Genomic DNA, 23,325 nt, shown 5'->3' with positions numbered 1-23,325 from the left:
GACAGACAGACATACACATAGACAGACTGTAAAAAAAAACTGACATAGACTGCAAAATATTGACAGATGAATGGAAAGATGGATGGAATGAGACAGAGTGAAAGAACAATAGATAGAATGACAGACTGAAAGAAACAATAGAATGTCAGATGGATTGAAACAATGAAAGAACGATTAATAAAAAGAATGATAAATAAAATGATTAATAGATAGGATGACAGAACAATGATAGATACGGTAGACAGACAGACAGACAGACAGATAGACAGATAGATAGATAGATATAACGATAGAATGATACGATAGACAGACAGACAGATAGATAGAATGATAGTTATAACGATAGAATGATAGATAGACAGACAGACAGATAGAACGATAGAACGATAGAACGATAGATAGATAGATAGATAGATAGATAGATATAACGATAGAATGATACGATAGACAGACAGACAGATAGATAGAACGATAGTTATAACGATAGAATGATAGATAGACAGACAGACAGATAGAACGATAGAACGATAGAACGATAGATAGATAGATAGATAGATAGATAGATAGATAGATAGATAGTTGTTGAATCTACACTATTGCGGTCCAGCGTCTGCTATCAGAGCGAGAGTCTGGCGGTCCCACTTCTGTTTCTAAACAAAGAGTCAGCCCTCCCCAGCACCTACCACACTCATATTCACTGGCGTATTCGGCTTTGGCACAGGGCGGATGTGCAGCGTTTCCAACATGTCGTTCAAGTCGTTTTCCTGTGAGGACAAAAAAGACAAATATGAAAAACTAACAAATGAAAAAAAAAAACAACCAAAGGAGCGTGAAAAAAAAACAACGGAACAGCAAAGCGCTTCCATGATTTAAAGCGCTCGGCGTAAAGTATTCCTACAGCAGTCTGCAGAAGAGAAATATATCCGACTGACACACATTTAACGAGCGATCCTGAGGTTAAGAGACGGTAAGCTAGGCTGCGGCAGACGCTTATTATTCCGGGGATGATTTATGGCGAACATTGGCTGTTCGTAATTAACCAAAGGTCCTTGCTCAGAGCGGGCGGTTTTAAGAAGCCATTGGAGAAAAGCTTTGCCACAAAACAGGCCTCAGGATTATAACGCTGAGCTTTTACGAGCTTTTATGACAAGAGTGCAATTTACCCTCTCAAACTTGCTGGAGAATAGAGATGCCGTTGCTGTTAAAACACGGTCTGACATCGAATAGTTAGGCACATATTTAGATTGCCCTTTCCTTATATGCAAGTTCCCAGATTAGCTGTGTGGCCAGAGCTTGCAGCATGTATGGCCGTGTGTTTGTATGTATGTGTGTGTGTGTGCATGAGCCGCTGTCACGAGAGCCTGGATGCTCACACGCATGGTCAGTAACACAGCCTGAGGAAACACTTCATTTACCCTCACCATAAACCTTCAGCGCTCTTGTCCTTCCTCGTCAGTCAATGCCGCCTCACGTGGAATGCAATGACAGAATACAACCCGATCATGCTTACTCGCGCAAACAATTCATTTATGCGTATTAGAGTTTAGTTTTTTTAGTTTTTTTGACAGATTGTAAGGGGAACAAAAAAAATAGTAAAATGTTTTTTTTTTTATTAATATTTGTAATCAGTTTTTATTGGTATATTTTCCATTTTCATTAAAATTTTAGCCATTTTTTATTTATTTATTTTTGTTATTATTAGTATTTTTTTTGTAAGTCTACATAAGCTTTTGTTCATTTTTAGTTTTTATTTCAGCTTCAGTTATTTTAGTACATCAAGTTAAACTAAATTAAAAAGAGAAATTTTGCCGTAATGAGCGTAAATACGTTTTTATATTTTATTTAATTTAATTTTTTTTATTTCAAGTAACAAAAAATGTTTTTCTTGTTTTCTTGTATTTAGTTAACTACATTAACTCTGCTGCCAAACACAGGCAAATAAATAAATAAATACATACATACATAAATACATATTATCATTATTATTATTTTAAAACATTATTCTTTTAAAAAGGTTTCATTCTTAAAACATTAGCAAAGACATTCTTATATTGACATTCAATGTAAATGTCTATCTAAACAGTTTGTAAAAAGCACTGGGAACACATTTTTTTAATTGTTCAGAAGGTCATTCTTATCTAAATCTATGCACAAAATTTAATGCAACAATTTACTTAAAAATAGTTTTATTAATTATTTAGACACATTTGTTGTGCTCGCATTTCATGAAAAAGGCTCATTTTTAAAGAAATTGTCACATTTAATTCACATTTTGGTATAAACTACCGGTACAAAACGTTAATTGTCGCATTTCACGCAAATTTCGGTTTAAACTGTATGCAAAAACTATTCATATAAAATTCTCAGATACAAATCAAATTCAAATAAAAATCGTACATAAATTGCTGAATTGTGCGCAAATTTCAATGCAAATAATTTGTAAAAATGTTCTTTCTAATATAAATATTTGCATTTAATGCCAATGCCTGTTTAAATAGTACCCCCCCAAAAATAATTTCTGACATCGTCATAATTTTCGCATTTAATGCAAATTTTGGTGCTGATTGTTTGCAAAGTCATTTGTAGATAAATTATTGCACTGTTAAACAATACACTGTGTCTACTGCTTAGAAACATTTTCTACAGGCTTTTTATTTGTCATTTTTATGTGTTTGTATAATGTGTACTGTGTTTATTTGTATCAAGTAGCACTTCTTTTCTCGAAAGAAAACTTTCTGAATTGCAGTTTTACCATCTGTTGACCGCTACAGTCTCATAAATGAAGCTAAACGACTTTGAAAGTTGCACTGAATAAGCATCTGCTAAATGCCTTAAATAAAAATCATACAGAGAGTGTACTTCACATAATGAACAACATGAAACGTGAAGAATGAGGGGAAACTAAAAGGCATACTTTTGGTAAATGGAACGGGTCGATGACACTGAGGATCTAACGGCTTAATTCCCGACCCCTGTGACTCCCAGTGTACTCAGCCCGTGATTTGTTTGTGTAGAGGAGGCTTGGACTTCCTCGCTTCTCTTTCAGCGGCTCCGTTACACATAACTGAATGATAACAGACTGATAGAGAAACTCAGAGCGCTTCAGTTAGACGCTGGCTCCACACAGACTCTGCTTTTCATTTGATGTAAGCTTAATATTTCCAACCCCTTTTCCTAATTCAAACTTTTCTTCGTCTCCTACTGCTGTGAAACTTTCAGAAAGAAAAAAAAAAAAAAAAACACGATTTGGCACAGTGCATTTCCTGACAATTTGTTTTCCCGTATATCATAAGGACTAACTTCCTGTTCGATGCTCGGTCTGTTAAATGTCAACAAACACTGCAAAGCAAAGCGCAACCAACCAACTGTGCCTGCTTCGCTGAGATGGATTATAGATGACGTTTTTCTTTTTCCTTTGTCTTTACACAAAACAAAACACTCAAGCTTTGCTTTGCAGTGGCACTTTTGGCTCACAAGCTAGATGGCAGGAACGTGGGTAATTTCGATGCTATTAGTGACATTAGTCGTTTGCTCAATAGGGGGTCTCCGAGTGGTGCAATCAACCAGTGACCTCACAGAGAAAACTTTTTTTTTACAGTTACAAATATTTACAGTTATTACAGATACGGTTTGATCTGTTTACGTATTCAAATTTGAACTCTTAACTTGCCTAACTTTTTCATCTGCATGAGTATTTAAAAATGTGCATTCATTTGACAAAAAGGGTGACATTTAATGTACTTATTAATTTGTGTAAACATTTAATAAATTATGATGTCATTTTGCTCATTTTTTCCATGTGAAGTTGAAGACTTCTCTTCACTTATCTCACATTTCTGTGTAAATCACAAATCCATGTGAGAAATGTGCAACTTCAACTTGTTTTAAAAAGTCTGAAAGGGTACTTAATACTTAATGCAGTTCTTAATATATATATATATATATATATATATAAGTCACTCGCAACTAAGGTAAATACACAATTTCACCTGTATGTGGTTGTCCACAGCAGCATAAGCTGCCAGTTTTTTGGCCTCTTCAGCCATGAGAGTGCCGTGGTGCCGCCTGCTGTCGCTACACACTGTTGTTTCCCCGGCGGAGAGAGGAGAGATCTGCTGCTGCTCACCGCAAACTCAACCCTCCTCCTCCTCGGCCTCATCACACTGTGATCACACAGCGCCTCCACGACCAACACAACGAGATGCGTGCCGCAAGAACATATGAAGAGTTCAGATGTAAAAGCCTCTAAGTGCCGTCTGAAATTTTCTTCTAAAATGAGCATTTTTATCAGGCTCCTGTGTTTTATTTACAGTTATTTCAATTTAATAGCAATGAAAATAACATATTAATTGCCATTAAAGTGAAAATACTGAATCTACACACACAGGGGCCTGATAAAAATGCTCATTTTGGAAGAAAATTTTGAATGTCATATATACATACATATATATACACACACACACACATACACACACACACATATATATATATTTAAATTTGCATTAAAAGTTATAATTTAACTTTTTTACCGTTTTCGGAAATGTGCAACTTTAACTTAGCTGGTGTTTAAAAAAAAAGTGTGCATGAAATGTGATAGTGTAAAATTGTTCATAAATCCATTATTAAATAAATGATCACATTATCGTTTTAAATGACAAGATTTAATGCAAATTTCTGTGTAAATCTTTGTATTCTTGTGTATTGTAATTGTGCTCATTTTTTTCCATGTGAAGACAACTCCCTTAACTTACCTGGTGTTTTGATAAGTAGTCTGCAAGGGTATTTAGCAGCTTATAATAAATCTCAAACCATGGGATATAACTGTCAAAAGAAAGAGAAGAAAAATGCATTGAACAATTATTTATTAGAACACTTCACAAGGAAAAAGCTATAAAAAAACATGGTAGCCTCATTCAAAAGAGGAATATCATTTTCTCAAATCCACCACAGCCGATTCTTCCTCACCTTGACTATTAACCTGGTGGGCTTTAGAGCATTTTTGACTACAGTGAACCTTATTATCACATTCTTTGTACTCGCTGACACTTGCATTTTAAACATTCCAGCCACAGAGCAGGCTATATAAAAGTATTTGGTTTCTTCAACAAAAACACGAGTGGTCCACTGTAGCCTGTAATAAACCAGGGATGGGATGGTTTATAAGCATGCTGCGCCCAGATGCACAACCTGAACCTCATCGTCGTACTACATATGACACCGTTAGGGGTGTGCGATATGACGATTTTTGATCGTGGACGAAAAAAATGTCTCCATGATCTGCTTTTGAAAAAAAATCATATTATCGTGCTATATCAGCTGCAGTTCTGGCACCTCTATCTCAATATATACTGTACAACGCGACATACATTCACATCTAATTTGAACTCGATGACAGAGTTACTCTCACAGGACATTGCACTTATTTGCAATCACAAAAGTAACGTTACATTATTTGCATCTGCTTTAAAGCCTTACTGGTTAAACATTTCATTTGCACGCTGTTCTGACATGCGCTTTTTCTGAGCGCTGTGTACACCTGAAGCGCGCACACTAAAAAGCTTGTCAAACAGCGCCTGATTACTGAACTAAGTTATCTTTTGCGCTGATACTGTCAAAACACACAAGGTTTACATATAGACTCAGCTGGTTATGTCTAAAATGAAAGTAAACAGTTGAGAGAAATGGATGCATGCAGGTCTTAAAGGGACAGTACTAAACATGCTGCCGACTATCATTAAAGGGATAGTTCACCCTAAAAATTTTACTCACTCACATGTTGTCCCAAACCTGTATTAATTTATTTCTTGTGCTGAACACAAAAGAAGAAATTTTAAAGAATGTGGGTAACCAAACAGTTGCTGGTCTACACTTACTTTGATAGTGGGAAAAAAATACTATGGAAGTCACTGTGAACAAGCAACAGTTTGGTTTTCAACATTCCTCAAAGCTATGTTCAGCAGAAGAAAGAAACTCATTCAGGTTTAAAACAACTTTTGAGTGAGTAAATGATCGTATAAAAATAAAGCACTATGACAGAATTAATAGACAGATGACAGATTTTTTCTGGGTGAACTATTCCTTTAATTTTAACAAAACAACAAAAATGCACAGAAAAATCACTCACTATTCTTGACTGAAAAAATTTAATGCAGTTGCTTTAATAGGAATCAATCTATATAGTGTTTTGTTTTTATATTTGTTCATTCAGTTTCTTAAACGCTCCTGCTAAATACATTGTACCTGAAAATAAAGCATTGTTTGTTTTATTTGTGTATTATGTATATTTGTAATGTGTATCGTTGTTCTTATTTTTAATACCAAAGATAAAATAATGACAAATATTTTTTATTTTCGCCCACTTCGGCCTAAATATCCGCCATTCTTTTTTTTTTTTTGTTACCTTGAAAGGCTTTGTCTTCATAACAGGGAAATTTGCTTGCAAAATCTTGCAAAATAGTAAAACCAACATGACAATTAATCGTGATAAAATCGTGATATTTCTAAAAAAAAAAACCGTGATATGATATTTTTTTGCCATATCACCCACCCCTAGTCACCGTTTTCTTTTTTCTCCCTAAAATTAATTTCCTAGCAGGAGTACAAAAAATAATTCACACCTTATCAATGTGTATTAACTAATCACACAATGACTAGCCAAGAGTATCTGCAACATTGTGTGCGTTGCCGCCTGACAGAATCTTGGCAAAGTTGACAGGCCTTCAAAGATGGAACACGGCCAATGTGTTGTTTTGGCTTGAAGGTTGTAAGAACACACACCATTTATTTTGTTATGCAATCTAGTGAAAAAACGCGGCCTGCTAGCGGGCTCTGACTTTTTCTTTCCTGGTATGTAGGCGTGATTACAACATGCATTTCGACTCGGTCTGAAATCTCACACTTAACCGAGAGCGATTACATCAGCTATTCTTTTCAAACGCAAAACTTTGACTTATGTTTGAAGCTAATGCTTGATTACTTTAATTGGCAAAAGAAGAAGCTTGAATTAATAGATGCGGTAATTTTGAAGAAAGAAGAACAAGCTTATCGTCTGATCCCAGTTGAACCATAAAGCACGAGTCCCCCCCCCTTTTATCCTTCCATGGGTCAGCGAGCTCTCTAGCAGACTGGAATTAACAGACAACAAGAAACACAACTAAGTGTATCTAATGCAAATTTTCATATTGCCGAATCCGTAAGGGGCCAGTGGCACGGCGTTCCCAGGGACGTGCGCTCAAGCATGAGACGTTCAAGTCTGGGTGACCATTAACCTAAAACAATCATCTCTTAACATGCCAATATTTTGACGTGCGCGACGACGTTCGCAAACCAGGTCACACTATTCCAAATTAAACGTGTCTATGCAAATTTCTAGACGGATGAGAGAAAAAAATATTGTGTTTTGGTAAGCATGACGTGTTGTTTGAAATATCGCAATCGACCGACACCTTGCTCAAGCTGCATTGCACAACAAAGAAAAATCATTATCTATCTATCTCTCTCTCTCGCTCGCTCTTTGTTTAAAATGTGAGGCTCCTGGATGCTAATCCTTCATTTTTCACATGTGAAGGGGATTTAAACGGGAGCCTCTTCTTGTCAGAAATGCACGGCAGGCCTTGGAGAGCACAAACACTCATTATACTCTTAAATGAGAGCATGTAAATCTTTTGTTTTAAAGTCAAATAAATCACTGCTCTATAAGCAGCAGGCTTGCGTTTATAAAGACATCCAGGGAGGAATACCTTTTGCGAAATCCTGGATTCATTTTTAATTTTAAGTCATAAAGCAGAAGCACACAATTTTTCTTCTTGTTTTAACTTTTTATAAATAGGCTAAGGGGAGCACGGCACCCCAGCCCAATCTCTTCACAGCTAGTAAGTAAAAATGTGTTTGTATTCGGCAAATCCTCCGATAGAGGAACATTCATCATGCTGAACTGTGCTGAGACGAGCCAATCTCAACGGCCCTTTTAGGTTCTCTAGCGCCGTGTGTATTCGGAGAGTAAACCAACTTATCTGTGGCTTACTGGCAATCCCTAACAAACTTGAGCTCCTTGCTTCCACAGCCAGAAGCATCAGATAAGCTCTAGTAAATGGTTTGATAGCCAGAAGGGAAAAAAAGACAGAAGAAACTGACCACCAGTGAATGAGAGAATGCGTAGGTCATGACATGATTAGAAAAGATTTATTTGTGTTTTCGAGAATTAAGTGCGAACTACTTGAGTACTACTTCTGAGCCGAAACATAACTTTTGTCAAGACAGCTCTTGGGTTTCTATTTTTAGATTTAAAACCTGGAAATATATTTTTTTTAATGTAAAAAGAAAGCACATTGTGTTGTAAAAATATAACAAAATTAATTATATATTCAACATTCTTCACTATTTCCTGGTCACTAATCAAAGTGAAAAGTGCTGCTGTCTTTAAAGTAAAAGGGGGGGGGGGAATCATAAAATTGTTCATTTTAAAACTGTTATGCTGATTATATAATTTTTAACATAAAAAAAAATTATAAAATGTTTGACTGATTTAGAAAAAAAAAATTCACTAGTGGTCTCAAACTTCACAATTCCTCTATAAATCCGTTTAAAGTCATATTATGCATTTATTTTGAAGTATTAAACTCCATGCACAGCCTTTTACGCTTGTATGATCTAATCGGCCCTTAAACATGCATCCTAAATCACTAGAGGTATTTAGGAGCTTTAAAAGCAAGTCAGCTTGCACCTTGTATCCTTCCCAGGATGAGATACGATTACACCCGGACTTTTCCTGAGTTTTATGTTCAGCAGAAGGAAAGAAATATCGCTAACTGGCCACTAACTGAAGAAAACCTCTGCTGTCTGAGGAAGACGCCAAGTCGGGTCCCAGCCATCAAATAAAACGGGCGAGAGAGCGTGCGAGAGAGGGGGTCTATTTCATCTGGGGTCTCGCATATGTCCGAAGGCCGGATGGGCGGAGAGGGTGGGGTAAAACGGAACGCTTGTGTTTTTGAAGTGGTTTGGCCTGAAGGAACCCTGGCCTATTTGGCCTGGGCTAAACCTGCAAAGCTACAAAGGGCTGTCCATATAAAACTGTCCCTCTCATTAGCCAACTTCCTCGTGTAAGCTTAGGTGACAATTTTAGGGTCCCAGCACTTCAACAATCACAAGGACACAAACTGTTTTAATTATTCTTCTTTTATATTCTGGTAGAGTGTAAATGTGTGTGAATAAGAAAAAAGTCTCCCCTTACAAAAAAAACTAAAATGTTCCTAGAAGATCTAAAAATTATATATTATAATGTAACATTTAGTATTTTATATAAAACATCATATATATATACATACATACATATATATATATACACATATATATACACATATATATATACATAAATACGTATATACTTTTTTTTTTTTTTTTTTTTATAAATAAATTTTCTGATCCTTCTGCAGAAGGTGGGAGAAAAACACTACTTTCTTTGGGTCTTTTGTTACATTTGACCATGTTCTTTCCAAATAGATGACATAAACAAAAGAAGTCTAAGGTCTTAAAGAAAAAAAAAAAAAGGAAATAAACTTTGAATGCATTGCTTATTATGAATGAAGGAAGTCATGCAAACTACTCAGAATGCATAATGAATTTTATACATCATATGTCAAATGAATTAGCATGTAAAACTCAGTGAAAGGGACAGGGGAGAATCTTGCTAATTGGCAGCAGGGCTTCATGCATAATTATTGGTGAACCGTCTCCGGCATGCCTCTGTGCCTGAATAACGAGGGGAGAGAACGAGAGAAATACACACACACACACACACACACACACACAAAGGCCATCCTGGCCGGGGTGGGAGGAGGAGTGATCTCGACAGGAGCTCATCATGACAATGATAAACCTGCGATTGTCCATCAATACCATGTAGACGGAGAGGGAAAAAAAATGTGATATGTCCCAGTTGAGCTGCTCTGAATTACTAAATGCATTTGTATTATTAAATACATTGGTTTATCGTTTATGTAACACACAGTCTTCAATCTCCAGCTTTCCATTCTCAGTGGAACAGCTCAGACTGAAAATATGAAAGCATTTGCCATCATATATTATGATCTAAAAAAGAAACAAAAAGAGCATTTCTGTCCGTGTTTATTATTATTTCATTAAAGTGAAGTATTGTTTGCTTCAAATCCCTTGATTTCAGAATCTAGAACTGATCTGGAATTTGTTTCCTTAAAACAGGAAGAATGACATTTCTCAAGAAATGTCCCTTCAATCCATCAAACGTTCTATCTATCTGTGATATATTAATAGTGTATTATGAGAGTGAAATCTCCCATTATTCATGCAGATGAAAATATGATCGCAAATTGGCACATTATTCACTTCAATAATAAATAAATGAATAAAAAGCATCAATAAAGATCTCTTACCTGAGCAAGCAGATGCAGACCCTGCAGCCGGATGTCAGCCGACAGAAACCAAACCTCTGCTTGCTCTCAATGTCTGTGAGCACAAATGTGAAGTTCTGGCCCACCTGAGTCTGGGACACTCTGCAGCCCACCAAACAGATAGGGGGGGAAATGTAATTAATCTTTTTTATTAAAGTATAAACTTCAATTATATTTGATGGAGACACTGTGTTAGACGTTGACTGTAACTTTGAGCATTTTCACATTCATTCAAAAGCCAAATTTACTTGTATCCGAGTAAAAATTCTGGAAAATATCAGAAAAGCTATTCCATGCATTCACTAATTTCATTTATTCACATTCCATTTAAGGTTTGGAACTGAACCAAGGGTGACAATGTAGTTGATCTCCACTAGATGGCAGCAACAAAGCTTCAGCTGGAAGGAAGTGAACTTCTCACACAGCACATAAACTATACAACAGAGCTTTCCATTTTTCATTTCCAAGAGCAAACAAGCCAACACACACACACACACCGCTGTGAGAAGAACACATTTATTCAGGAGACGTGTCTACCATCATGCCAGTTAGGACAGACAAGCAAACAAACATTGTTTACTGGGGCCGGAGATCTTCATTCCTATAAAGGTGCTTTATTTCTATGGACCTCTCAGTGAAAGGTCTGACATTAGAAACAGAAGTAGAAGCAAAGGAGGTGTGCGGCTCCACCCTGTGAGTCATTTACGCCAGTCTCTTGTGTGTGTGTGTGTGTGTGTGTGTGTGTGTGTGTGTGTGTGTGTGTGTGTGTGTGTGTGTGTGTGTGTGAATGCGTGTTGGATAAACAAACATCCTCATTTTCCCAATTCACACATCGATTAACTTGTTTTCCAGAAGCATGAAGGACGTCCTACCTTTCAACGTCAAATGGGAAGCAGAACTTAGGCACTGTCTGCAGGACCTCCTAGAATGAAACAAAACAAAAGACATTAAGAGCCATTCAAATTACATAACTGTTCACTAACTGATATTAGTTCAACACATTAGTTCAACATAAGTCAAAGATAAGCCATAATTAAGGCTTATGATGTGATAAAGAGGATTATGTGACATAATATACTCCATGTCTCTGAGATATTCTTGTCCCTAGATACAGCTCTAATGTAAGTCGAACAGATTTTCTGCCAGACGAAAACCATAAGTGCAATTGATTAGAAAAGTAAATGTGCACCTTTTCTCAACAAATTGCATGGTTGGTAGTACAAACTGTTAGTCAGATCAAATGGCTCTGTTTGAAATAAATATTCATGAAGCAGAAAAGTAGCTGGCAAACAAATGAGCAAACGAATGCATTATTAAATTCTTTTTATAAAACAGATAATTCCGGTCCTTGATTCTGATTGGTTGAGCCGTGTTCGGAGCTGTTGTAAATTACTCTACAAACATACACCTTTGCTTACTTTGTGTGTTGCAACCACAACTGTTTCTGAGGAACTACATTGTTTGGTGGAAGAATACTGTTTTTATTAATATCATTACACTTTATTTGCTCCGTTTTATTTTGTGAAACTTAACTACGTATATGGAATAGCCGTTTTATAAAAGCAATAAGCCCCGTGAAGCCGTGGTTTACAGTGAATTTATAACAGCTAAGGGGCGTTGTTAGGTACGACGCAAAGCGGAGTATTCTTATTGCTTTATTAATTACATTACTAAATGGTTGCTAGGTGGCTAAGTATTGTCTCAAGTCAAAAAAGTCACAAAACTCCACACTTTTTTGATATCCTAGTCCCTAGATACAGCTCTAATGTAAATCTAAGGGATTCGTCCGCCAGACGAAAGTGCAATCGTTTAGAAACGTGAAAGCGCACCTTTTCTCAAACTCCATGGTTTGTTGCACAAACTGTGTTAATCAGATGACAGTTTCTCATTTCAACTAAATATTAATTAAGTAGAATGGTAGCCGACAAACGAATGCCCAAACGAAAATATTTCAATTTTTAGTGCACTGCCAAATGTTTTAAATTGCATTAAGTATTTGCTGGGTAGCTGCATATTGTCTCAACATCTCTATAATATTCTGGACCCTAGATATAGCTCTAACATAAGTTTAAGGCATTCTTCTCATGATTTTTGTCTGCCAGATGAAAATCCTAAATTGATTAGAAGAGTAAAAACACATTTTTTTTCAACAAACTGCACGATTTGTAGAGCAAAATAATGAAATAACTATTTAAATAACTATTCGTTATGTAGAACAGTAGCTGGCAAACGAATGGATTTAAAGGGAAATGACATCAAACCGACGTAAAGGGGAGGGTGATCAGAGGCTAAAATAATTAGCAACCATTAGCTCATTGATCGTTTCGCTTGAGGTGTGGGGACGACAGAGGTGACGGCAGATTGTTGGAACAATGGCTTACAGAATTTTGGGGGGGGGGGGGGGGGGGGGGGGTTTACCTTCCCGCACAGCCCTGGAGGGAGAGTCCTAGCACCAGCAGCATATGGATTTCCATAGCCATATGGGTTAGCCACGTCTGGCCACTCCTGCACTGTAGACTAGCCATGGGGATCTGCCAGTGATCCTCTGCTTAAAGTATAACAAGCTGCGACCATTCAAATGAACGGCGCGGGTGTGTTTGGGGGCAGCTGGTTAGTTCAAATGCAGCTTCCATACCCGTACCTGCCCTTTAAAACCAAATTAATCGTTCAACGTGCGTGTATGTGCGAGGGTGTCTGTATTTGTTTGCGTATATATGCAGGCGCGGATGATGACTGGTTGCTGTTTTTCTCGGTGGGAGGCGGTGGTGCTGATGGGGGAAGACAGAGTGAGAGAGTTAGTATGTGATACAGAGAGCGGCGAGGAGATTGAAGGCTCTGGCAGGCGAGAGAGGAGCGTTGGCAGCGGCAGAAACATCCTCGCCGTGTCGTGGCGCGGCGGATGACTGTACGGCAGTAAAGCTGTCACGCGTACACAAGCCTGATGCTGCCGTATGTGACTGCTACTATCATTAACTCCTATAGGCTCTTCCCCCCCGAGTGTTTATGCCAAGCTGTGCCACGCTTTTGCAGAAGCGTATGCAAACGGATGCTACGCAAATAAAATTGTCTCCTTCGCAGATGCAGAAGTTGTCGCAGGTCTGGCCTGCTTGACGCCAGTCAGCACTGGTCCCTGCTGTCAATCAGAGTTGCTTGACAGAAACTTGCAATGGAATTCACACTGGAAATAACATTCAGACTAGACGAAAGGCAATATGTGTAACAACATGCAGCTGAATGAATGCATTCATAACGTCTAAAGAAATAAATATCTGCAAGCCATAATTAGGACCAATGAAACGCCAAAGCCTGTACACCTTTTTAATTCCTTTTGTTCAATGTCAACATAAAACGGCGTTTGCAGTACTTGATTTTAACTAAAAAGTGGTCTTGATGTGACAACCTGAGAGGAAAACAAAAGAAGATATATTTTGAACATACAATAAAAGTCAATGGGGTCCAAAACAACAAGATTGGACCCCATTGACTTTCATTGTATGGGCCTAAGCATGCGTTCTGCAGAAGTCACACAGGTTTAGAATGACACGAAGGTTGGCAAATGACAGAATTTGCATTTTTTGCATGAACCGTCCCAAACCATCACCCAAACAAGAAAATCATTTCAGGGCAGAACAAGTTTAGATTGAATGTAAATAATACTAAAAGTACCAGAAACTGATTTGATTTCATGTTGATGTCAAGTGATTTTCAAATCCACTCATATCCATTGGCAATCGATTTGCCTCAAGGTTTTAGTAGCTCTAAATCTCGGTACGCATGTGCATTACACACCTTTTTCTCTCACTGTTTTATTACTATTCATCCAAGTGATCAGGGGACTATACCAAAGCGAGCTCTGGGAGGAGAGTTGGATCATGTGAAGAGGTGTAACGTGAGTTGATATCGTTCCTGTTGTTTGGTTGTACAGTTTTTTCCCTTTTCCCTGCCTCCCTCCCAACCATTTTCCCAAGACAAAAGAATATAAAACAGCTAATGCATTTACAACTCACTGGAGGAGGCAGGGTGAACTCTGCAGGCTGCATTATTTATTTACTGTTGAGACAGGGATATCACTCAATGAGACAGCAGTCTCCATTCCCCCCTGGTCCCACTGCGGAGGCCTGCAATCACAGCTTCTCCTCTATCAGTATCTCTCTCTCCTCCACCAGCAGCATTTATTACTTCCCCACGCTACCGGGAGGACACTACCGCTCCCTCCCTGAACTCCCTGCAGAGGAAGGGAGCTTCTCCTGGGTTGGATGGGAGCAGAAGATCCAGCACTGACATCAGCAGCAGCAGATATCAGGGGATGTGCTGCTTCACTCAGCTTCTGCATTATGATGACATTCATACCCCAAGCCAAACTGCCCGATTTTGATGGTATGGGTGCACGATCAGAGCCAGAAATGGTGAAACCACAACACAGATACAGGGTCTTCAAATACCCGAGGACGTCTACAAAGTTGCTTTCAAACATGCAATTACAATGAACATCTAGTAGTTAGATTAACGCATTAATTGAAAAAAAATAAAAATAAAAATGTATTGCAATTTATTTCTAAAATGAAAGTGGGCCAGAATTTCTAAATTTCATAACACATATATATATATATATATATATATATATACACACGCACACACACACCTTTATTTCTCAAAATTGTGATTATATAACTCTCAATCGCAACTATTTCTGGTTATTGCGAGTATTTCTGGCAATTGTGAATATGTCTCATGATTGCAAATTTATGTCTCCTAATTGTAACTATTTCTCAATTGCACTTCATTTTGCACAATTACGACTATTTTTCACAATTGGAATTTTATTTTACAAAATTGCAACTATTTTCCACAACTGCAAACCTACTTTGCACAACCTCTTTTTTTTTTGGCAGTACGTTTCAAAATTGTAACTATATTTTGCACAACTGCAGCCGTTTCTCATCAATGCTACTTTTTCAATTTAATAATTGCTAATCGTAAACTACTTTAAAAATTGTCCCTATATCTCATTACTGCAACCTATTTTTTCATAATTGGCAGATTGGAATTATTTTAAATGCCATATTCACTGATATTTTTGTTCTTCAAACTGTCATGTAAAAACTGTAGTTGCCCATTTCCAAAAAATAACAATTTTCTCAAAATTGTGACTTTATAACTCACAATTACAACTATTTCTGATAACTGCAACCAGTTTTCATGATTGCAACTTCATGTCTCATAACTGTAACTTTCTCAAACTTTCTCAATTTTGCACAATTGAAACTATTTTGTACAAATGCAATGTTATTTTTCACAACTATAACTGTAATTATGTAACTACTATAACAATGTTACATTATTTTAACTTTATGTTGCACAATTGCGTCTTTTTATCTCACAACTATACTTTATTTTTCATAATTGCAGCTGTTTCTTACACATGCTACTTTATCGAACAATTGTGACTACTTTTCGTTACCATGACTTTCCCACACATTTTATTTCTTACTCTGAAACGGGCTTCCATGAAAACAATAATAAAAAACCTGATCTGTGTCACATCTGTGAGGGGGGAAAAAATCCAATTCGGGCCACATTCAGCTGCAGCATGAACGTAGCCAATGTTACTAGGTGATGTGAATGTTAGAGTTGAATATTTAGATGGGAACAGCAAGACAAGAACAGGAGGGAGAAAAAGAGAGAAAAAGAAAAGGGAGAGAGAAAGATGTTGTGAGTGGGAACTAAGCGGTGCTCCGGATGAGCAAGTGAAAAGCATTTCTTCATTCTGTCATTACTGGGATAAAGGAGGGAGGGGGGGCGCGAGAGATATGTGGCGAGAAATAGAGGGAGAAAGAAAAGGAGAGAAAGAGGCAGAAGGAAGGAAAGGGAGAGAAAGCATGAGAACAGAGATATAGACAGGCAGGCATCCAGGCAGACAGACGACAGACGGCGATAGAGAAAAGAGAGATAAGGTGAGAGAAAGACAGGAATAGAGAAAGAAAGAGAGACAGCAAACTCCCCCTTTTCTCTCTCCAAGCTGGTGGGATTCCTCCCCAGGGGTTTCTGTCTTTAAACCTCCATGCACTTTAAAAATTCTGCCAGCCAGCAGGTCTACACGGCGCTATGGAACTGTCTCCAGCAGGGGAAAAGTGTGTGATTGTGTGTGTGTGTGTGTGTGTGTGTGTGTGAGGAAAGAGAGAGAAAGAGAGACTGGCAGAGCCACCATGCTGACGGCACCGAGATCCCAGTGACAGGTTCAAACCCAATCTCCCCACAGGTCAGTGTTCACTATACCCCCAAACCCCAATTAAGTCCTGCTTCTTCTTTCTCCATGTCCCTCTCTCTCTCTGGGTGTCAGAGAATGCGGCCGTAACACATGCAGCGCCCCGTGGTTATGATGACGAAAACGCTACTGGGTCTAAAATCAAATGCGTCTTCTACTACTACAAATAAAAACTAGAGTTCTACATTTTCTGAAGAAAACATGAGTGCTGCTCGTCTGTGCAAAATTTGCCGCCATGATGGAAGAATGTTGTTGCTAAGGTGTGGTTTTAAAGTGCTATGTGGTTACTGATATTCTGGTCTAGATATGACTCTGGGTCCACCTACAATGTTGTTAATCTGGGATTTTATTTCCATTTTTATCTGCAATATGAAAATAGTGTTCTCAGAACACTCAATCAATGCTCTCATTGCCTAAGTGTCTTTAGAAAACTTCAAGGTTAAAGAAAAACCATGAATCGAGGTTAACTGTAACTACTTCTCAAAATTGCAGCTTTGTTTTGTACAACGGCAACGTTATATCTCACAATTGCAACGTTATTTCTTGTAATTGCAAATGTTTCTTGTAAATGTTTCTTGAACAAGTGTGACTATTTCTCAGAACTACAACTTAATTTATCATAATTACACATTTATGCCCCACAATTATTATTTTTTTCGCACAACTGCAAATTTTCTCTTTATTTTTTTTTAGAGACTTAAGAGATTTAGTCTCTAAAATACTTAATGGTTAAGGAAAAAACATTAATTGACGTCAAATGTAACTATTTTAAAATTCTAAAATTGCAACTTTATTTTACAATGTTTTATCTCACAATTGCAACTTTATTTCTCGTAATTGCAACTGTTTCACATATACACTACTTTATCTAACAATTGCCACTATTTATCATTTCTTTGACTTAATTTCTTGTAATTTCACATTTATTTCCTACAATTGTGATTTTTATTTATTTATCTGTCTGTTTATCTATTTATTTATTTATTTGTACAATTGTACATTTACTCTCTATGCTTTAGGTTTAGTCTTTAAAAAAACAACAACAAAAAAGCGAATTTATTTCCCACAATTGCGATATTTTAAATGAATTCAATTAAGTTTTAAATTTAAGTTTATTTGTTTAATTATTTATTTGCACTACTGTAAATTTATTCTCTATTCTTTAATGTTTAGTCTTTAAAAAAGCAAATTTATTTCCCACAATTGCGATTTAATTGAATGTATTTTTTTAAATAAATAAATCAATTTATTAATTTGTTTGTTTGCACAACTGTAAATTTACTGTCGATGCTTATAAAAAAACTTGATGGTAAAGAAAAAGCATTAATTAAGGTTAACTGTAACTACTCAAAATTGCAACTTTACTCTGCACAGTGTCTTTTTTGCAACTTTATTCCTTGCATGTCGTAAGTGCACCTGTTCCGACTAGTTATCAAACTTAAGACTTTCTGGCACAACTGCCAATTTATTCTTTAGTCTTTATAGGACTGGCATTTCGAAAGACCAAACCTTTAATAAAAATTTTAATATTAAAATCAATTTAGAAATAAACTTTATATCAATATGATATTAAATCGGGCCTTCCCGCATGTACTATCAAGCCTCTGATCCAGAATCCAGAGTGGTCTTTAACGAGCCGAAAAAGCTCACGTTACACCTCCAATTTACATTGGCTGCCAATAGCCGCTCGCATCAAATACAAGGTACTGACATTTGACTACAAGATAACAATTGGTGCTGCACCAATATACCTAAACTCGCTAGATCAAACCTATGCGCCCTCCAGAAGCTTGCATTCTGCAAGTGAACGACACCTTGTGTTGCCATCCTAAAGAGGCACAAAATCACTCTCACAGACCTTTTCCAGGACTGTTCCTAGCTGGTGGAATCTCAACCATTTTCAAAAAACGTCTTAAGACACATCTTTTTCGCCAGTACCTGACCAATTAATACTAACACTTACCTATCCTATCCAATTTAAAAAAATAAAAAAAACTAGCTATGTGTAATGTGCTAGACTAACTGAGACTTGTCATAGCACTTGCACACTGTTGCTCTCTCATTGGTCTGATTGTTTCTATTGTTCTCTTCATTTGCAAGTTGCTTTGGATAAAAGCGTCTGATAAATGATTACATTTAAAATGTAAATGAAAATCTAAAATGAATAATGCCTAATTTCAGATGAGCACATAAGGCAGTGTCCATCCATATAATGGTCATGCAGTTTTAAAGTTTCGTAGCTTAAAGCGTATATTCTCTATTAGCAACGTTGTCTGATGCAACGGCACATCAATGAGGATAAAATAATCTTCTGCCTTCTCTGGACCCTCAAATCTCCAACCGAGATTCCTTTCATTACATTTTAATCGCATGCTGCTGGCTTGCTGCTTTTGACCCTGCACTACGCGCCTTTAATAAGTGCCGACTTCGCCCCTGGACCGAGGAAAAGTGCTAAAGGGGTAGCTCTTCCAGAGTTTCAAATTGACACAGGGCATTACATTTTCACTTGAAACGAGCCGAGCAGAGCGGGAGGTGGTTGATTTCTCTTCTTTAGCCCTTGTCTTCCTTTACTTTTCGCGGCTTCTTGCGCTGACCCTTAGGTGGTAAGAAGCTAATATTCTGTGTGCTGGCACAGAGGTTATTTCTTTCCCTCGCAAACACGCCGTCTGTGTGAGACTGCTTAAGGAAATGTAGCAGGTGATGTATTGATCCTCTGCCCACTTAAAGAACTGACAAGTGCGTGACAGGACTGCTGGGATGAGACACGGGGCAGTGTGGATACACAACCTCCACGCTAACCACCCCAAGCCTTGCAACACCAACTACACTAGGCCTGTGGACACGGGAAACCAGAGTTTTATAGTGTGAAAAACTAAAACTGGCCTCCGAGACAAAAGTAGTGAAATTTAAATGAGGAAAAATAGTTTTAATGCCTAACATTCCAAATTAATGCCGAAATTCAATCCAATTTAGCTCATTAGCCAGTTTGCGCAATCAATAAGCTACATAGTTGGAAGGACGTTTCTGGGTAGTTTCTAGGTGGTTCAAAGTGAAAAAGACCACCCGCAAGTCTCTATGATATTCAGGCTACTAAAACTGTGTACAAACAACAAGGTTTCGCTTAATTTCGAAAGCAAACGCAGGAGGATAGACTCTCCAAAATGCTCTGCGATGAATACATTAATGTGATGGGTGAGCAGTTTTTGTTCTTCAGAATACACAACTGATATTCTACTGGGCCAAGCCGAGATTCAGCTACATATGCCCGAGAACCACAGAGCCAGAAACATCATTAATTGAGTGCCAAGTGGCCTGGGGGATTTTGTGCGTTTAAGCTGTCAACTCCCATTGGACCGCGCGATCGCTCGCTCACTCACTCTCGCTCTCTCTCTCTCAGCTGTGGCTAGAAGCTACATCAAGCGTGTGGAGTCTCTGAGAAACTCAACCACCACCCCCTCACGTTCTCTCTCTCTCTCTCTCTCTGTCTACCTCGTCCTCCACCAAACCAGGACATCCTCCACTTTGGACCAACGACAAGCATTTCCTTCCTCGATTGAGGTTCTGAAAATCGCAGCTCAGGTTGAAGATACTTAACGATAACGTTTCAAAAATGGAAAGTCACCATGCAGTCCTTAATTTTGCTTCAGTAGGTGGACCGAAACTGTGGCTGCAGAGGGAAGTAAAACCGCCGTATGACCAATCATCCCGTTCCACATTCAAAGAGGACGTGAGACCAAGAAATATCCTTTTATTTTTTGCAAGATGTCACTTTCTTGATGAATAAGTCGACGTCCGAGACATCCGATGTAATGAAGACTGTTTCCTACAAGCACCCTCCAGCGTTTCTGGCACCGCTAACAAATAAAACCGTGAGGAGAATGCTTTTTTTCCATTCTCAAAGCCCTAAGGTCAGGGTAATCAGACGCCACGGGCAACAGCGTGGCCTTAGTGAGGGAGTTTCGACTAGCCTGACGCAAAGGCCAGCTAACTGGGCTCGGCCCTCACATTACCCGCTCTCTGGAGATCTGAACTGAAGAAAAATCTCCAAAATGAGATGAGTTAAGGATACCCCATGAGCAAGGCATGGCCCCCCTTTCCATTCCTCCATGTTCTCCTCAATCATGGCTCATGCCCTCCATGTTAAAGCGTTGAAACCGCACTGGCGCTTTTCGTGCTCCTTGATGATGCTCCGCTGGCTGGCCTTCCCCCCGGGCTGCTGGTGCGTGTCCTGCAGAGGAGGGGGTGAAGCTGGGGGGAAAGGATACCAATCATGAAGTGTCAGGCTTGGGGCATATGATTGTACACTGTGTCAAAGCTAGACAAATATTTGCCCCACGAGGCTCGGGGGACGCAGTTTCTCGCTTTGTTACATGAGATGTAGCTTCACTCAGCATGCCGGTTCGCCCCCTAACTAAGGAGATGGAGGGCCGGGTGACATCTGGAGGCTGCTGTGAAACTCTCCAACATCCATCAGGTCAAACACACTCCGCTGGTGGCTCGGAATGTGATGTTAGCCCCGCTTTTCCTGCTGGAATACAAAGCAATGCTGGAGAACGGTGTAGATCTCGAGGATGGGCATGATGAGGTCAAGGTTAAAGGTTAAATTTGAGATAGATAAACAAGACAATATGATTATCTTCTAAATGCAGAATATCAGGTCCTGCTTGACCCCAAATCTTGTTTAACATGACCTCTTATGGTTCATTGTTTTTATAAAACAGCGATATGGTAGATATAAATATTCAATAAACACATTCATTCAATACAGCTCACATGTAGAAACCTGCAACATTAACATAGAATACGACTGATGTGTGGCCATTGGAAATTGGCTGTTTTGCAACAATTTTGAAAATGGCTCACCCTATCAGATTTCAGATGACATGTTTAGTCTGATTTATTAACTTTCTTCATCATTTCCTATCCTTAAAAAAAGAAAGCTCACTGGAATGATCATGTAATTTTAAATTATTATTGTTATTATTATTATTAATAATAATAATAATAAAATGCATATAATAATAATAGTAATAATAATAATTTAATTTGAGATTATTTATTTATTTATCTATCATTTATTTTTAAATAATGTATTGACATGTCTTCCTCTTCTCCTTCACATAATTTCATGTTAGCCATTGAGTGTACCTTTAAAAAAAAAAAGAAAGGCTAAGTGTAATAATTATTTGATATTAAATGAATAATATAATATAATATAATATAGGGCTGTCAAAACGATTAATCGTGATTAATTGCATCCAAAATAAAAGTTTTTGTTTACATAATATGTGTGTGTGTACTGTGTTTATTTAATATGTATATATAAATACACAAACATTCAGTATATATTTTGAAAATATTTACATGTATATACATTTATATAATTATATTTTATATTATATATAAATATTTTTAATATATAAACAACATATTTTTCTTAAATATATACATGCATGTGTTTGTATTTTTATATGCATAATAAATATACACAGTACACACTCATATATTATTAATTATTTTGGATGCGATTAATCGTTTACCAGCACTAGTGTGCATTTATACTTATATAAATATACACTGTATATACACATTATGTACACACAAACTTTTATTTTGGATGTGATTAATCGAGATTAAACTATTTGACAGCCCTAATACAATTACAATAATAATAATAATAATAATAATAATAATAATAATGTACAAAATTAACACATTAAATAAGCTTATTTAATATATTATTAATATTTTCAATCACTTACTTTCTTAAATTATTTTATTTCTCATCTTTTGCATTTGGATAGTATGGTGGAGAACTCACAGGGTGTAAGGAGACAGACACAAAATTGAATTACAGAAAACTACACTCGTATCTAGCTGAAAGTATGATAAAATTAGTAAAAATATATATAAAAATATAATATAAACCCATCTGCGAGCACAGATTCCATGTGGGCCTGCAAATAACCATAACCGCACATGTTAATAAAAAGCCACACTAATATGCTGCACGCTGCTATGAAGCATCAAGAAAAAAGTGATTTGAGATTTCTTAGTGTTGCTCAATAATTACAGATGAAACTTCCCGTTGAGATCATACACCGACCACACGAGACTATAAAGGGTTCATAGCACTGAAACACATTCACTGTAAAAGCTAATCTCTCCAGTTATTTACAAGCTGCCGCTCCTTAACCCGCCATCGATGAAAACACAAGGCGCTTCATAGTAAATCCTTTCAAATAACTTCAAATCATGTCAAATAAATGAGAGCACAGAAACAAGAAAAAGAGAGAATAACCCGCATATGCATATCTGTTTATTTTCTTTTATTTCTCCCTTTAAACTGACATCCAGAAAAAGATCTGAGAGACATCGGGGCGATAAAGTCTCGCTTTTCCATCTGTCTGCTTCATTTGCAAAAAATGGCCTCCTTGTGATTCAGATATATACGGCGCTCGAGCCGCTCCACATGGCAGCTGTAGGTGACCACGGCCACGGCGAGTCTCTGGGGCCGAGAGACCGCACTTCATATTTCGCCGCCCTCTGTGCCAGCCTCCAGTCTGTTCGCCCCTCATTTAGAGTCCCTATTCGAGCAGAGCGGCTAGTGGAAGAGAGGAGGATAAAAAATCAATT

The 23,325-nt window shown here is 37.6% G+C and overlaps 1 protein-coding gene across 1 annotated transcript in view; it reads right to left on the bottom strand.

Moving 5' to 3' along the window:
• Positions 1 to 14,898, bottom strand: part of LOC107556170 (DENN domain-containing protein 1A-like) — a 65,980-nt gene extending 51,082 nt beyond the window's left edge. The window contains exons 1-5 of the mRNA XM_016239219.1: positions 14,617 to 14,898; positions 11,297 to 11,346; positions 10,407 to 10,526; positions 4,752 to 4,821; positions 684 to 764 (exon numbers count right to left, since the gene is read on the bottom strand). Of these exons, the coding sequence (XP_016094705.1) occupies positions 684 to 764; positions 4,752 to 4,821; positions 10,407 to 10,526; positions 11,297 to 11,346; positions 14,617 to 14,898 (603 nt within the window). The remainder of the gene's footprint in view (positions 1 to 683; positions 765 to 4,751; positions 4,822 to 10,406; positions 10,527 to 11,296; positions 11,347 to 14,616) is intronic.
• Positions 14,899 to 23,325: the final 8,427 nt, after the last annotated feature.

Source organism: Sinocyclocheilus grahami, unplaced genomic scaffold, assembly GCF_001515645.1.
Source record: "Sinocyclocheilus grahami isolate Dianchi unplaced genomic scaffold, SAMN03320097.WGS_v1.1 scaffold557.1, whole genome shotgun sequence".
Taxonomy (NCBI): domain Eukaryota; kingdom Metazoa; phylum Chordata; class Actinopteri; order Cypriniformes; family Cyprinidae; genus Sinocyclocheilus; species Sinocyclocheilus grahami.
This window is presented reverse-complemented; position numbering and strand designations above follow the sequence as displayed.